Source organism: Bemisia tabaci, chromosome 1 (assembly GCF_918797505.1).
Source record: "Bemisia tabaci chromosome 1, PGI_BMITA_v3".
In the NCBI taxonomy this organism is placed as follows: domain Eukaryota; kingdom Metazoa; phylum Arthropoda; class Insecta; order Hemiptera; family Aleyrodidae; genus Bemisia; species Bemisia tabaci.
Window position 1 is genome coordinate 83,447,100 of NC_092793.1, and position 16,621 is coordinate 83,463,720.

Sequence of the window (16,621 nt, forward strand, 5' to 3'; positions counted from 1 at the left end):
ATTAATTACTTTTCTTCACTTTAAGTAATTAAGAAAACATTAATCTCTTTACTTTAAGTATCCAACTATTATTCTCTTCAAGTTAATTTTCTAAATATTAACTTATCCACCTTAATGTATAAATTAACTTATACTTAATATTACTTACCCAATTATAACCTCCCTCACTTAATTATCTAGGTATTACTTCGGTCACATTAATTATTATTGATAGAATATTACTCATTAATATAACAACAATGTAAATAATATATTGATATCTCCTAATAATTTTCCCACCCAAAACCCACCCCACCTAAGTGGCGATTTACTTCACACACGTGTGGAATGCATAATAGCTTCAAGCAGATTTAAGCATTTTGTACGATCCGTCATTCGCTTTCGAACCAACTTACGTTGGTTCAACCCCGGAGTATGTTCGATCCCGATCGAACAAACTTAGAGCATTTTCAAGTAATTTCATCACACTCATTTTTTTATCCCCCCCCCCCCTCACTCTGGAGGGTTCTCTCAATTTTGCACCGATCAATCACATTACGCGCCCGCGGTAACTGATAAATTATTCCAAATTTGCACACCTTGACCCGCCTCCCAGATTTGCGCGTCCTTAAAGGTGTCCTTTACCTTCTATTAAATTGAAAGTGCTCTTCCTAAACATTGAATCACTCGCCTTAAATACCTTTTTCATGTTTCCAACCTTTCCTTCATAATTATCTTCAAATTTATCTCCATTACATCCATATTTCTTCGCTACCTAGAGTCCCATCCACATGCAAATTTTCCAAATTTTTCACTTTCTTTAGCTTCGGTTCTCTGATGGACCCCAAAACCTATACATATTCTGGAAGTACTCGTTAAGCCCGACCTGCTCAAACCTTTATCGACCAATAAATTTCAAATCTCAACTTTCAAATCCAACTTTCAAAGTCCACGGCAAACACAGATCCGCTCCCCCTGGAGCCCCCCACCTAGCGGCCGTCCCCGCTCGGTTCCTTTTGGCTCTTGCGCGGCGCTCAAGACGTCAGCCGCTTGCCCCTTGGAATCACTTGTATCCAGCACGCTGAAGAAGACGGACCCGGACCTCACCACGGAAGCAGTTCTCTCCCGGATCAAGAATCTCTACCCGACGCCCCTGCCAAGGTGGACTCTGTGATAAAGGACAAGGACTCTGGCTATCCATCATGGGAAAGGACACCTTCCCGCTCTATGCAAGTCCCGTCAATCGACGGTCTCCACGAAGCAACGTGATCACCTGGCGCCTGCTCCTGCTCGCTGTACGAAGGAAACCGACGTTACCTCATCCCGGTTTTCTGAAGTCAAGCTTGGCTCTCTCCAGTAATCGCGTAGTGATGAAAGGTATGCCACAAGCGCAGCCTCATCACCCTACGTATTAATATTCTTCTCTCTTTACAGGTTTAATTCACTCTTCACCACAGGTGTATCGCCTGTCCTGCTTTTGGGCTTTCCCAGAAAAGTATACTCCTCTAATTGCATGCCACGTTCACTATTCCGATAGTGAAGGTTTCATGCAATTAGCCGACTTGCTTTAATAGGCACCTTCTGTGCCTATTAGAACGTACTATTCAATTATCTCATTTAATATTCCAAAATTTCTCATTGTCCCCATCTCAACCTAACCCCTAAATTGTGGAATTGAATCACTCTCGTTTTCAATCTCCCTCAATTTAGTGGCATGCTTTAATGCAAATCTTCTATTTGCATTAGAACGTCCTTTTCTTTCCCCCTTTCGGTCAATCATTTATTTTAGTCACTTTTTCACCTCTCAGCTCTTTTCTCTCTTTTCTGGTTTGCTTCTTTTTCCTCAAAACAAGCTGGTCCCTCGGTTTTAATTTATGTCCCCCTCTTTTCTGTTTCGCTCCTTTCTCATATCCAATTTTTTCTCCTCCTCTTCTTTTTTTTCTAAGTTTTTCCCCTTTAAATCGCTCACCTACCTACCTTTTATTATTTTGTGTAACATTGGAAACTGCCCCGTTCAGCTGAGTTGAATCTGCAGTGGCATGCAACTGGAATCTTCTCACCGATTCTGGGAAATTCCCTCTTATGGCATCTGAATTTTTCTCACCCTGGCTAATAACTAATCCTCTTTCTCACTTTTCAGATTTACCTCCATACTTCTTCTTTTTTTTCTCCCAAAAGCTTCCAGGGGAATGGATGGAAATACTCGCTGTAAGTACCTAAAAACTTTGTTAACTTTGATTGTAAAAGTAACTAAGTAATCTTAATCTTTTGAGGCAAACAAAGACTTTCACGCTTTTAAAGTTCATTAGGATATGATGTAAAAGTTATTCATTATTCGAAAGTGCAAACTGAAACATTGTATCTACTTTGTATCAGGGTTAATTAAAAATAAAAAAAAAGGAGTCTAAGATCTTAACATATGAATAAATAAGAGTTTAGGTTCAGCTTATTATCCTCGAATCTCTGTAGACTGTTAGGAGGTGCCTATTGAAATAAAGAGAAAAGGTAATGGACCGAGTTTATCAGAAGGGAACCAACCCACATTTTTGAAAAAAGTGAGTTAAGAATGTTTTCAAGTTCCACTAGCGGTATATTCTCTCCTGCCAATAACTGAAAGTCGAAAACGGAGATTAGTCTGTAAAAGGCAGGGTTAAATAATACCACCTACCCATACCTGGTCATGGGTTTGAGATTAAATGTTCGTAACTCCCAAAAACACACGAGATCGTATAAAAAGGACCTAAAAAAGTTGATTTTTTTACTTGAGAAAGTCAATTTATTCCGGGCGTGGAATTTTCAGTTGAATATTTTGGCAAGTTTTATATTGGCAGCATTATATTTTAAATTAAGGAAAAAAGTATTGAATGTGAGTCACTATACGGAAGAAGGGCAGGCCAGGGTGAAAACGTATGCAACCCACCAAACGTAGCCCAGCGGCTTCCCTTTGTTCTTGGAAGATATTACTCACACACTCTCACACATATTCTCCAATGGCCAGGAATTCTAAGTAGGAATTGGGTTAGAGTTGATTTTCTACATTGAGCCTTATGCAGCCATAAAACTTCAAACCTCTTCCCAAGTAGCATTTTTCAACGGAAAAATTGCGATATTTCGAAATTAAATTGCGATTTTTTTACGATTTCATCGGCGATAAAATCGCTAGGATCATCAACATCCGAGCGATTATCCTCGATCTTTTCGCGATTTTATCGCCCGAAAAAATTGCGATTTGATCGCGATAAGGTCGAGTGTAATCGTTCAGATGTTGATGATACTAGCGATTTTATCGCCGATAAAATCGCCACAAAAATGGGGTTAGCGCTGCATCTCGCCGCGTCTTCAGCCGATTTCCGTCAGGTTCAGCCGTCAGGTCCTTTGACGAAGACGAGCGTAAAATCCAAGGAGCCTCCGCGGGGATTCAAACCTGAGTCGCAGCGGTGGTAGGCCAGCACATTGCCACTAGGCTATGGCCACTATATGACTAATGAGTGCGAATTCAAGCCTAGATAGATCGGCGCTTCGCAACCTCACAACTTTGGTCATTGTGTAGACTGACGCCGAGTTTTCATTTGACTTTTTTTTATTTTCCCTCCTCTGTATTTCATTTCATACCTTGAAATACGGTTGGTAAAATAAGATTCTATTGGTAATCTTAGCGTTCTGTCTTGGTAAAATTACCAATAATAATAATAGTTAGATGGTGAAGTTACCGATGGACCTTAGTAAAAACGCCAATATTTTTTTACGACTGTGGTAGGATTACGGAGATAAAATGGTAAAGTTACCAGGAATTGATATACATTGAATGTGGTATTCTTACCTGAAAAAACCAGTAGAAATACCGGTTTTTAGGTAAGCTTACCAGTCTGTCTTGGTAACATTTCCAATAATTGGGAAAACAAATGAGATGGTAAAGTTACCAACGAACCTTGGTAAAAACGCCGAGGAATGTTTTCTCAGTGTGGGCGTACCTCCCACCATCCAAACTCCTCACCCAAATTTTATCTCAATTTATCGCAAGTTTTCTCCCGATAATATTGCAATAAATCGACGTCGATAAAATCGCGATACATTCTCCCATTAAATCGCAATTTATCGCGATCACTGCTACTTGGGTTATTTTTAGTTTCAACTTAATGTGGGTTGGTTCCTTTCTCATGAACTCGGCCCAATTATGACACTTATTGGTAAACCTGGTAAAAACAAGTTGTCCGGTCCTGATTGAGAGACAATGGAAGGAAGCATTTGCAAGGCCGACAAAAATAAATAATCCATTTTGCGAGACCAAAAAACAATCGATATGATATTCAAATGAGACCATCCGCTTTACTTCGGTGCAATTCTTGTTGAGAATGATGAGGGCATTTTCAATAGTCACCATCAGCCCGATTTTAGGGTTGAGTGCAGATTTGATGTCAAGCTCTGATTCTGAACTTCCATCCTGAAAGGAAACAACAAGTTACTAATAACTACTTAGTTAAAGATTAAAAGATTTGATAGATACAATTCTGAAAAAACTAGCATACCATCAGGTTTAAAGGAAGATAATGCAGGATGTGAAATTTCCAGACGTTTGTTACCTATCTTGTAAGTAAGGGGGTATTGATGGTCAGTCACAGTAGGAAATGGGATGACTGTGAAATAAAAGAAGACGAGCTCATCTAAGTAAGAAAATCATGTGTTTTCCACAAAACGAAAGAAGCTCAAGGCGTTTCTTAAATAGGAAGGCAATTGGAAATGCCAGGACCCTTCTGCATCCCTGCTGTTTAGCTCAGTAACTTAAGTTGCATCTCTGTCAAGTTGACTGAGTTCTATCGATTGAACAGCTTAGATTAGAGTGGCCAACAAAAGCGAGGTATCAAAGTTTGCTGGGCTTGCTTGAATGCAACAGAGTAAATTATTGGACATGATAAACGTTACCTCAAGGCTAGATTCGATTGTAGCGATAGTGTTGGTTTCAAATAGACCATCGAGGCCCACGGTGACAGCACGAGTGCCAAAGTTTGAAGTTTCATCCTCAGCATCGAAACCACACTTAACGTGCCACATTCTGCAGGTCCGGATTCACACCAATTTTCGAAGATCACATAAGTAGTTTACGAGACTTGATCAGGTAAACACATGGCAAATTTGAACGGTTGGTAAGGACTACTAGAGGGAACTGTGCGAATTAAAGATAAGATAAAATAATACTTTCTGTTACTTGATTGCAATTGGTTAAATGCTTACTCGGGCTAGACTCGGGCTATTCAGTCAGTCGTTCTCGTTGCCTAATGCCAAGTACGAATATGGAGTTAGGTTATGTATTGAATCTTACCTTGATTTTGCCGCTTTTTCTGGATTGAGCTAGAGTCCCTTTATACTGAGAGTCAAGACAATTCGGCTCATGGATGTCACAAACGGGAATAAAGATTACAGAAATTGAACGTTTTTCGTAATCTTTGATCGGCCCATTCTCAAATGCCTTTCTCCGTTCCTCCTCTCATTCCGTTTGTTCCTTGCCGAACCCGTAATTCCCTGGTCCATTTCAGATTATAATCTTTGCAATTGGTGAAAATGTAATCTTTATTCCCGTTTGTGACACTGTGGAGGCCTAAAATACGGGAACCAATCAGAAATGGATTCAAATTGTCTTGACTCTCAGTATAAAGGGACTCTAGATTGAGCGTTTTTGCAGGCAAAGACCCCCTACCATGGACCAAGAGAATAAATAAGGACCCCCAACTCCGGTTAGCGCTGACATCAGCGCTCCCTGGCAGAGAGTGTAGTGAACTAAACTAGAGTCCCTTTACCCAGAGTTAAGACAACTCGATTATCAGCTGACTGGCAGCCGGCCTTGGCTGGCCATGGAGGCCGAAACGACTGCACCCAAACGAACGATATTGAGGATAAGGATCAGGAATCCTCCGATGTCTGTCACACAAAAACAACAACATCAATAAATTGATCAATTAAAAAGAAAATGAGATTGGTTTGTGAATAATTTCTTAATCTATTCTCATTTTGGACCGATGGAAATAACAATTCACTCTTGATAAACCACAATTAGGTAATATTTTCATTATTCTTGTTCACATTCGAGCAGAGTTGCTAAAAGAAATTTCATCGAATGAAATTTCTTTTTTCCCAATGAAATTTCTTTCGACCGACAAAATGTCAAAAATGCTTATTTTTTCTAACAGAATTTGTTTTTATTTTCAAAGAGAATAATATTCGTCAATTAGACCAGTTGGAGCGCGGTCTTCTCTCAGCTCTTCTCTTTCTGGTCTTCTCTTACTACTCTTTCTTTTCTGGCAGTTCTGGCTCATCATGGGGAGGGGGACCGGGGACCCTGACCTCAAATTTCAAACTGATAATTTCTGAAAAAATCAGAGACTAATGAAAAAATCATTTAAATTGTTTCAAAGATAGTTCAAGATCCCTCCCTTTTGTACCAAAAAAGAACGATATACTATTAGGGGGTACCAGGATTCTTTATAGTCAAGAAATTTGTTTTGCTCCAATTATGAAAGCTAACGTCTAGAGTACCTGTATAGGGAGAGTAGCGACAGATCGGTTCATGGAGGGCTTAGGGCCCAAAAGTGCAGCCACCCTTCTGAGCAACTTCTAACACACAAAATTTCACTGCCAGCCTACAGATTTCAATTCTAACCAAGATGGCTAAGAATGTACATAAATGAGCGTTCTTTCGCAAAAATAAGTAAATTTATGCAAAAAGTAAACCAAATACATGCTTTCTAAACGACGCGACGGTTCGTAACAATTGTATTTGTAAATCGCTCTGGACATTCGAAATTCATAGGTTGGCTGCCCTTTTGGGCCCTAACTTTATTCGCGGAGGCATCGGTGAACAGAGATGGAAAGTGAAATTTCACGTGAAATTTCATGAAATTTCACAAGGCCCGAATAAATTTCAAAACAATTGAAATTTGTTGATTTTTCAAAGAAATATTGTTACTAAGCCTCGGAAACGGTTCAGATGATCCTCCTGCTGATGCAGCAGAATATGGCCCACTAGAGTACCTGTATAGGGAGAGTAGCGACAGATCGGTTCATGGAGGGCTTAGGGCCCAAAAGTGCAGCCACCCCTCTGAGCAACTTCTAACACATAAAATTTCACTGCCAGCCTACAGATTTCAATTCTAACCAAGATGGCTAAGAATGTACATAAATAAGCATTCTTTCGCAAAAATAAGTAAATTTATCCAAAAAGTAGACCGAATACATGCTTTCTAAACGACGGTTCGTAACAATTGTATTTGTAAATCGCTCTGGACATTCGAAATTCATTGGTTGGCTGCCCTTTTGGGCCCTAACTTTATTCGCGGAGGCATCGGTGAAGGCCTGATGGGCTTTCGGAGTTTCAGATCTGTCGCTACTCTCCCTATACAGGTACTCTATGGCCCACTAATGAGATGCTACACCCAAAGGAGGGGGCACAAGGGGGGTCGATGTTTACTTTTTGCAGGCAAAGACCCCTACGATGTGCAGGCAAGATGGCTGCGTCGCGCGACGGGAACTCAGGGCAGTTCGAGCACTCTCTTCCCAATACCTACTCTAACCCATCCTATCGTCCGCCGCCTCCCTACCCCACCCAGCTCGTAATTCTCAAAATACTTTGGCAAGATATTTTTCTGATATAATTTAAGGATATAATATAATTATTGACATAATTATTATGATATAATTTATTTAAGGATTGAGGATGGAGAATCTTTAGAATTTATGGAGAAATCACAAGCTTGTGTGGGGGCCCCAGCGTTCTGAGGCATTGAAATTAATCTTAAACGTACCTATTTACATTTTGAATTTTGGTGGAAAATACGGGGGGAGGGGGGCTTTAATTTATATCTGAGCCATGTATGTTTGATTAGAGGATTTACTTATTGCTTAATAGCAGAGGATGCCAGATGATAAGGGATGAGTTTGAGGATTGTATGCGCACAAGGTATAAATGTTTTCAGGATAAAGCTATGGCAGCTAAAAACTAAGATAGCATCCTTCCTTCCTTATTGGAATCAGGCGTAGATCTCAGGAAAAATTTAAAAAATAAAAGGAGGCTATCTACGTGTGGGAGAAACACACAAGTTACTTAGAGTAAGAGTTAAATTTTAGGTAAAAAAGATGTGTAGTTGGTCGGTAAGATATTGTTTTAGCAAATTTTTCAAGAAATGTGCTAAGTGCCTCGTATTTACCTATTAACAGGAAGTTTCCAGAAGTTGTGCCATTGTGCCACAAAAAGAAATTGATAAATTTGTGCGAATGTTTAGTAAAAGTTTTAGCTTGATGGTTCATCTTTACATGGAAATATTTTTGGTACAATTATAATTTCCACAATGAACGTCTGGCAAACACAGCTAACTTAGCAAAATCCCTCATATTTCTTAGGAATTAAGTCAGATGTGAGGGTAAGATTTATCCCCCCCCCCCTTCCTCCTCTCAACTAGTTCCCCCAATGCGCACAGAATGTACTAATAAGCAGCATAAAGCAGATACAGGTATAATTAATAGATAGGTACCTATTCACAACATGGATGATTTCAAAATTTGACATCTGAAGCATTTTTGAGATAATATTAAGCACCGATAGTATTCTCCGGAGGAGGCTGCAGTGGGTGCTGCATGCATGTACACAGCCTGGCAAATACGTAAGTACAACTCTGCGTCTTTACCGACCAACTACACATCTTTTTTACCTAAAATTTAACTCTTACTCTAAGTAACTTGTGTGTTTCTCCCACACGTAGATAGCCTCCTTTTATTTTTTAAATTTTTCCTGAGATCTACGCCTGATTCCAATAAGGAAGGAAGGATGCTATCTTAGTTTTTAGCTGCCATAGCTTTATCCTGAAAACATTTATACCTTGTGCGCATACAATCCTCAAACTCATCCCTTATCATCTGGCATCCTCTGCCTATTAAGCAATAAGTAAATCCTCTAATCAAACATACATGGCTCAGATATAAATTAAAGCCCCCCTCCCCCCCGTATTTTCCACCAAAATTCAAAATGTAAATAGGTACGTTTAAGATTAATTTCAATGCCTCAGAACGCTGGGGGCCCCCACACAAGCTTGTGATTTCTCCATAAATTCTAAAGATTCTCCATCCTCAATCCTTAAATAAATTATATCATAATAATTATGTCAATAATTATATTATATCCTTAAATTATATCAGAAAAATATCTTGCCAAAGTATTTTGAGAATTACCCTGGTTGACTTGGGTTGGACTCGTTTAGAAGTTTAATCTCAATCAAAAATGCCAATTCCCTGAGCTGAGCAGTTTAATTTTTCTCCGCGAGTGAAATTTGTGCTTGGCGCCATTAGGAGCAAAGAGTAGGGGAGAGGAGAGAGCAACAGAGCAGAATCATGGAGTCCGAGCGAGCTGCACGCACGCTCCACCAGCTACTCCCGCTCTGTGATCGCCTGCACATCGTAGGGGGTCTTTGCCTGCAAAAACGCTCAATCAAGGGGGGTCTAACCTAACCTCCAAACCAAATGTAAACCAAAGACATGTAAACAGACATGTACCCAGCTCCCAGCAAATCGCGTGGCCGTGGACAAGATTATAAGAACATCACACCCTTTTAGAAACGTTTTACTTTAGTACTTTTATGTTTTCAGAGATGTGAATAATGGCGAAAAAGCCGAAAAGCCGTGCTCGGCTTCATTTTGGTATAAAAAAGGGACCCACTCCCACAGGTAAAGATATAGGTGTGTGCGTGTATTGCAAGTGGGAGACCGTATTAAATGCAACAAGGCAGACAGATCACTTGATCTATAAATGCGAAAAGGTAAGAATGGACTCAGAACTACTAAGTTTTTCATAATGTAGATATTAACTGTGATGGTTTCTCATATATTCAGAGGAGTGTAAAACGCTGGTTGGTAAGCAGTGCGGCGATACGTAAGCTGTCAGATAGTGAGGAACTCCAAGCCCAAATTTGAGCCCAGAACATAACTGCCCAGCCTCAAGAAAACTGCCTCTAAATTAGTCCTGCAACATTGACTGCATATTTATATTACTTGCATTACTGAGCCCCAGGCGCAGGGGGGATTGACAGTGGCTTCCTCCTTTTCCGCTTGACCCCTAAATTTTCTCAATAAGGGATAATTTTTGAAACATTATGAACAAGCAGACTTTTCATTAGATTTGCGTGTAAGAAGAGATAATCTTTTGGTAGGCCAATGGCCATGGCAGATATCCGTACTCTTGTACTTAATTCTTCTCCTACGTATTTAAGATGGATTTCTCACAGTCATGAAAAAAAAGAGCAGATAGTCCTTCAACCAGTTGATAATGGACCCATTTACTTCAAACAGTTTGAAATAACTCTGGCAGAATAGTGCAAGTGAATTTTAGAAATCATTGTTTCCAAAAACATATATTTTAAGTTTATTTTGATTTCCAGATTCTCAAAACCATCAAGGAGAAATTCAAAGCTGATGAATCAGCAGCGCTCAAAAAAAGGAAAAAAGGGCCAGGACAAGCCTCATCTTCCACCTCCCCTGCGAAAAAGAGGGCTCTACTTCCAAACGATGACACAAGTGGTAGGGAGAGCGACACCTCTAGCTCCTCAGCTTCAGATTGTCCGACCACGGCGACCACACCAAGTAACCCTGGCACTTCAACTCAATACCCGACCATGCCAAGCAAGCCTTCCTTTGTTGACAGTATCGCAGAACATGAGCAGGTACCTATCTATGATTTCATTTCTCTTCTTTATTTGATCTGGTTCCTCTCTCCAAGAGTGTGCACCAATCGTTTAATCTCTGATTGTTATACCGAAGGTAAATGCTGTGGTTCACTGGCTTCTTCAAGGAGCACTGTGATCTGTCGTTTAGAGTCAAAGAAACATAAGTAACAATTTTGGTATTTCCACATATTCCACAGTAGTCAGGTATTGGACACTTCGATGGTGAAATTACCAGACAATATATGTCTGTTTGCAACGTTGCAGACCTCCTGTAATCATTCCTTTTGTAGTTGAAAAACTACTCATTCATTGTTAAAAACTTCCTTGATTTTTCTTCTCTTAGCGAAGAAAACTCAAGGAAAATTTCAAGGAATGATATTGATTTGTTCTCCCTATCAAAATGAAATGGGACGGAAGATTTTTAAACACCGCAAACGAGATACGTGGTCTGCTAGTTTCACTGTTGAACTGCTTTGAAGTAAAAATGTTGGTTTCTGTTCTGAGAACCTTTACACCAGTAAGACCAAAACCATTAAAAAAACATATCATTTTTTTTTAAAAGTATATTTACTTGAGAATAAGCCCATAGCAAGTTTAAAATGTCCCATTTGAAGAGACATCCTGTTTTCAGTATTGCTTGCCGATTTAGATAATTCAGTGCTGTTAACTGGAACGTTGTATGTGCTCAAAATACTGATTCTAATCACTTTGCATTTTTTAATTTCAGGAAAAATTGAGATCATTATTTGCGAAGGCAGTGTACGCCTCTGGAATACCATTTGCTACCTTTGAAAATCCTGCGTGGAGATCATTTTTTTCGAGACTACGGCCGACGTTTAAAGTGCCAAATCGGCACGACTTGGACGGGAAACTCCTCGACAAAGTATATGACGATCTTAAATTAATTATGGAAAAAAAAATTTCAGAAGCAGACTCGCTTGCCATTTCAATTGACGGATGGTCCAATATTAGGAAGGAATCCATCATGAACATCCTTCTCTTTACTCCTGAACCAATTTTTCTCAAGTCCATAGAATGTAAGTCGGAATCCCACACTGGAGAATATATTGCTAAACAACTTGAGGAGGTAATCTTAGAGAAAGGAAAAGAAAAGTTTATTGGTATTCCTACAGATAATGCTAGCAACATGAAAAATGCAGGCCAAAGAGTAGAATTAAAATTCGACTGGCTGACTTGGTATGGATGTCTAATGCATTTTTTCAATCTCCTGCTAACCGACTTGTGCACTCTTGTTCAGAGAATAAAAGAGGTTCTGGCATTATGTATTGCCATTACAAAAGAAATATTACGGACCCCAAGTTTATTATCAATATTTAGGGAAAAACAAATTGAAGAAAAACAAAAAGGAGACAGGGCTATTTCTCTAAAAATTCCGGGTGCAACTCGCTTTGGGAGTAGCACTCGATGCATGTACGCTGTTAGCATAAATAAAGGGGCTTTGCAAGCTTTAGCAATCGATGAACGATTAACTGTTAAAGTTGGGAAAAAAATAAACTATCTGATGTCCCCAGATTTCAAGCGGGAAATTCTGTCTGATGAATTTTGGAGCAAAATAAGCGATGTTACAAATATTCTGAGACCAATCGAAGAGTGGCTTTTTGAAGTACAGAGTAATTCAATCCCACTAAGTAGAGTCGTAATTGCACTTAAAGATATCACCAACAAAGTCAATTCTGCGCTAGAAACGTCATCTTACTTAGATGAAGATGATGTAGGGTCAGTGCGAGCGATCATAACTAAGCAGAAAAGCCAATGTCTGCAGCCCATTCATTTTGCAGCTACTCTGCTTGATCCAAGCACACACAAAAGTTCTACTCCAGAGGACACTGCAATAGCTTTAGATTATCTTGGTCGTGTTGGGGCAGCTCTTGAACTGGATTGCGCCAAAATTCTAGAAGAATATGCTGATTTCTCGTTGCAAAAAGGAGTGTTTGCTCCAGCTCACCTCTGGAAGAAATTGAAAGTTGAACCACATGTTTGGTGGAAATCATTTTTAGGTCATACTGAGCTTAGTAAAATAGCTTCTAGAATCTTATGTTTGCCCCCAACATCTGCAGAGGTAGAACGTTCATTTAGTACGCACGGTAGAATCCACGGAAAAGTTCGCAACCGGCTGCTTAACTCTAGAGCAGAAAAACTGGTGTATATTCATATGAACCTCAAATTACTGGAAGACAAGCCAAAGAGGAAAAAGAAAAAAAGCTCAAATGAAAATGTTGAAGGTTACTGTGATAACAGCATTAATCCCACAAGCACTGATTTTGAGTATTTCGAATCAGAGAGTAATGAGGATTTGAGTATCTTTTTGAGTCGTTTAGAAACGTCTTCGGAACCTATCATAGTGGTTGTTGAAGAAGAAAATAGACAAAGTGATACTTAATAGAAACTTGAGAAATTGTGGTGCCCAGCATTATTCTCATACGCTCATATCTAAAGAATCCTTTCAAATAGAACTTTTTTAAAATAATGTTTTTCCCAGATGTGCCATTAAGGAGGCATGTTAGTTTTCTAACTATTTCAATTTTACAAGCAGAGCCCATTACTACACATCCATGTAAACCTATTGTTCCGATGTCAAATAGGATGATGATTGTACCTACTGCTTCGATTTTCTCGAATTTTTTTCAAGGATGTTTATCTCTTTTTTTTCTTATTATTCAGAATCATCTTGCTTCAATCTTGAATGTTAGAAGGCGATTGACCCAACCGTTTATTTTTTTTTACTGTTCCTCTTGTTTCAGTTACTAATTCTATCTGTTAGTTCCTTTTTCTCTAGTTTAATGTCATGAAGTAGGAAAAATTTCAATTTTCATCATTGACATATTTATATTGATTTATTATTTCGTTATTTTTGATTTATATTGATATTTTGATTCTCATGGATTTCATGGAATATTGAAAATATTCCATAAGAGATAGTAAATGAAGGTACAAAATAAATGATAATTATAGCCCTTTTTAGAACAGTCGAACACTTCGTTTTTACTGTGCAAATTGTTTGTTCCTTTTTCTATAAATTGTTTATCTTGTACATGGAAAATATTTCCATTTCTTTTTGATTCTCATAAAATATTTAATCTTTATAAGACTTTGAACTCATCGTGCAAATTTTATTTGCTTGTGCCTTTTTTCTAGGGTTTTTTTTTAAATTTTTGTGTGTTATTATTCAATTTCTTTTTGATTCTCCTAGAATATTTGAGGATCTTCCTGATAAAACATTATGGAACCAAGTCAGGGTCGCCAAGATTATGCAACTCCCCCTCTTCTTTAAAGGCAGCCAAGTAAATTTAATTTATACATTTATCTGTCAAGATATTTGGAATATTGAGAAGAAAATGGGGGGGGGGGGTCTAAATTTCGTTAGAAGCTAAATAGTAAAGAAAATGCAAAATCTTAGCGAAGTTACCATAGGTTTATGCTGATTGGTCAGGAAGGTCCCTATTTGCTCTTTTTGTGTTTTTTATGTTCATAAGATATTCCACAAGTTTGTTCTTTGAGAAACAGTCAAAAGACTGACGACTTTTTCCTCAAACTTTTTTTGTTCTTACTTTTTTTGGTTCTTACTTTTCTTGTTCTTACTTTTTTTGGTTCTTACTTTTTTTGCTAATTACATTTCTTCTTGTCAAGCAGATTTCAATTGTTTCTATTCTTTCCTCTCTCTCCCTCTTTTTTTGTTTTTTTAATGTTATGTACTAGCTCTGTCCAAAACTTGAAGAACCTGTTTAAACTAAAAATGTTTAGGTATGAGGTAAAGGCCCACAATCACTATTCATCTAAAAAAATCCATTTGGTTCATTAAATTTGTAGTGTTTCTGAGTTACTATGAAACGACTGAAAGGCAGTAGGTAAATGTAGTCGCATATTGCTGCTACTTTTAAGAAGGTTCCTGAAACAATACCTTTATAAATCAAAATCACCTTGGGTATTTATGATTTAATTTTAATGAAGCTTTGAATTTTGCGACTTTGCTCGAAAAGGTAAGAAGACAAAACTGAAAATCCTGTAGATTTTCTTGAGAACTTTCATTTTTTTCTAGAAGATGCTCAAAAAACGAAAAGAGTAAAAAGTGCAATATTAATTAGTGTTTACCAAGCATCCAAGGGTGCAGTCGCGTAGTATCCAAGAGGATAGAGAATCCATAACAACCCAAAAAAAAATGTTTTTACAAATAAAATTAAAGTTACTTACGTTTGGAATTACTTGATAAAATTCAAGATGATTGAAAACAATCCATTTTTGAAACTGAGATTTCCGACTCTAAAATATATATGTTGGCAGTTTGGCACTGCTGAGAATAATCTTTATAGTATAATTGTTAAATATGTAGGACATTAAGTTGGTTCAGAAATATACCACTAAAAGTGCCGTTTTTTAGCATTACAATTTTTAGCATCAATTTCTCCAACGTTTCTCAAATAAAAGTCCCCCCCCCCCCCCCTCATAAAAAAACTAGTATTTTCATGCCGATGCGTGGAGGAAATTGTTCTTGTGGTGGAGCGGAGGCACTCAAGTGTCAATGATGCATTACTTACGAAAATTAAGGACCCATGACTTACATAAGTGACATCTGACATGACACCGAAATCTTCGTGATAAAAAACTGAGCTGCTGGAAGAGTGGGTGGTGAGGTTAGGTTAGGTCAGGGGGGGCTGAAAAATCTCAATATCGAGAATCACCGTTTCTAGGCGTTTCTTGGCCTCTTGAATGTATCCTCAAAAGTTTCAATAAATTTCATGAAATTTCGTGAAATTTCACTCGAATAAATTTCATGATATTTTCCATCTCTGTCGGTGAAGGCCTGATGGACTTCCAGAGTTTCAGATCTGTCGCTACTCTCCCTACACAGGTACTCTACTAACGTCTTACTTTATCCGTAAAATTTATTTTGGTGTTCAACCGGTACGGCTGTGTGTTCAACTAAAATTTAAGATAAAAAATTCAAAATTATGTTTCTGCTGTTTTACTCAACTTTCTGGGCATTTCTAAAGTTCCCTTTCACAGTTTACCACGTTCCTATAAATGAACTTAAGGAGATTCATAAGTTTCAAGGGTTTAATCCTGAATTCTGCGTGTTAAATGAAATTTCACGAAATTTCATTAAATTTCATGAAATTTCATTAAATTTCATGAAATTTCATGAAATTTCATTAAATTTCTTAACTCTGCCGAGGTACCGCCATCTTGGTGCACTCGTTTCGGCCTCCATGAGCGAGAACCAATCAGAATTGGATTTTTTTTTAGGCCACTTTCAGCCCAACCCTGGCCCAACCAAAAGTGAGTTGTCTTAACTCTGGGTATAAAGGGACTCTAAACTAAACCGATGATTGGGTCTTCGGCCTTGTCTCGACGGCGCAACTGATGAGGGAAGCTGGCGCAACTGTTGAAGGAAGGAAGTGTCTCAAAATAGAGTCCCTTTATACCCAGAGTTACGACACGACAACTCACTTTTGGTTGGGCCAGGATTGGGCTGAAAGTGGCCTAAAAAAAAATCCAATTCTGATTGGTTCTCGCTCATGGAGGCCGAAACGAGTGCACCAAGATGGCGGTACCTCGAATGTGAACAAGAATAATGAAAATATTACCTAATTGTGGTTTATCAAGAGTAAATTGTTATTTCCATAGGTCCAAAATGAAAATAGATTAAGAAATTATTCACAAACCAATCTCATTTTCTTTTTAATTGATCACTTTGTTGATGTTGTTGTTTTTGTGTGACAGACATCGCAGGATTCCTGATCCTTATCCCTCAATATCGTTCGTTTGGGTGCACTCGTTTCGGCTTCCATGGCCAGCCAAGGACGGCTGCCAGTCAGCTGATAATCGAGTTGTCGTAACTCTGGGTATAAAGGGACTCTATCTCAAAAATATTTCACTTATAAGAGAAGCTTTCAAGGCCAGAAACCTGGAACCTCAACAGTTGT

General features: G+C 38.5%; 2 protein-coding genes across 2 annotated transcripts in view; one reads left to right on the forward strand and one right to left on the reverse strand.

Moving 5' to 3' along the window:
* rod (rough deal) overlaps positions 1-5,270 on the reverse strand; it is a 136,774-nt gene extending 131,504 nt beyond the window's left edge. Inside the window, exons 1-2 of the mRNA XM_072306313.1 lie at positions 4,900-5,270; positions 4,173-4,420 (exon numbers count right to left, since the gene is read on the reverse strand). Of these exons, the coding sequence (XP_072162414.1) occupies positions 4,173-4,420; positions 4,900-5,028 (377 nt within the window). The 5' untranslated portion in view covers positions 5,029-5,270. The remainder of the gene's footprint in view (positions 1-4,172; positions 4,421-4,899) is intronic.
* Positions 5,271-9,468: 4,198 nt separating this feature from the next.
* On the forward strand, positions 9,469-14,331 carry LOC140226027 (zinc finger BED domain-containing protein 4-like). The gene is made up of 3 exons (XM_072306314.1): positions 9,469-9,776; positions 10,395-10,676; positions 11,407-14,331. Exons 1-3 carry the CDS (start codon positions 9,618-9,620, stop codon positions 13,078-13,080), a joined length of 2,115 nt encoding a protein of 704 aa, XP_072162415.1. The 5' UTR covers positions 9,469-9,617; the 3' UTR covers positions 13,081-14,331.
* The last annotated feature ends 2,290 nt before the right edge of the window (positions 14,332-16,621 follow it).

What these genes read in the sequence shown, in the direction of transcription:
- LOC140226027 (XM_072306314.1), top strand. Translation starts at nt 9,618, where the DNA reads ATGGCGAAAAAGCCGAAAAGCCGTGCTCGGCTTCATTTTGGTATAAAA. An exon ending in TGATCTATAAATGCGAAAAG is followed by an intron (nt 9,777 to 10,394) that starts GTAAGAATGGAC and finishes TTTGATTTCCAG; the next exon opens with ATTCTCAAAACCATCAAGGA. An exon ending in GTATCGCAGAACATGAGCAG is followed by an intron (nt 10,677 to 11,406) that starts GTACCTATCTAT and finishes TTTTAATTTCAG; the next exon opens with GAAAAATTGAGATCATTATT.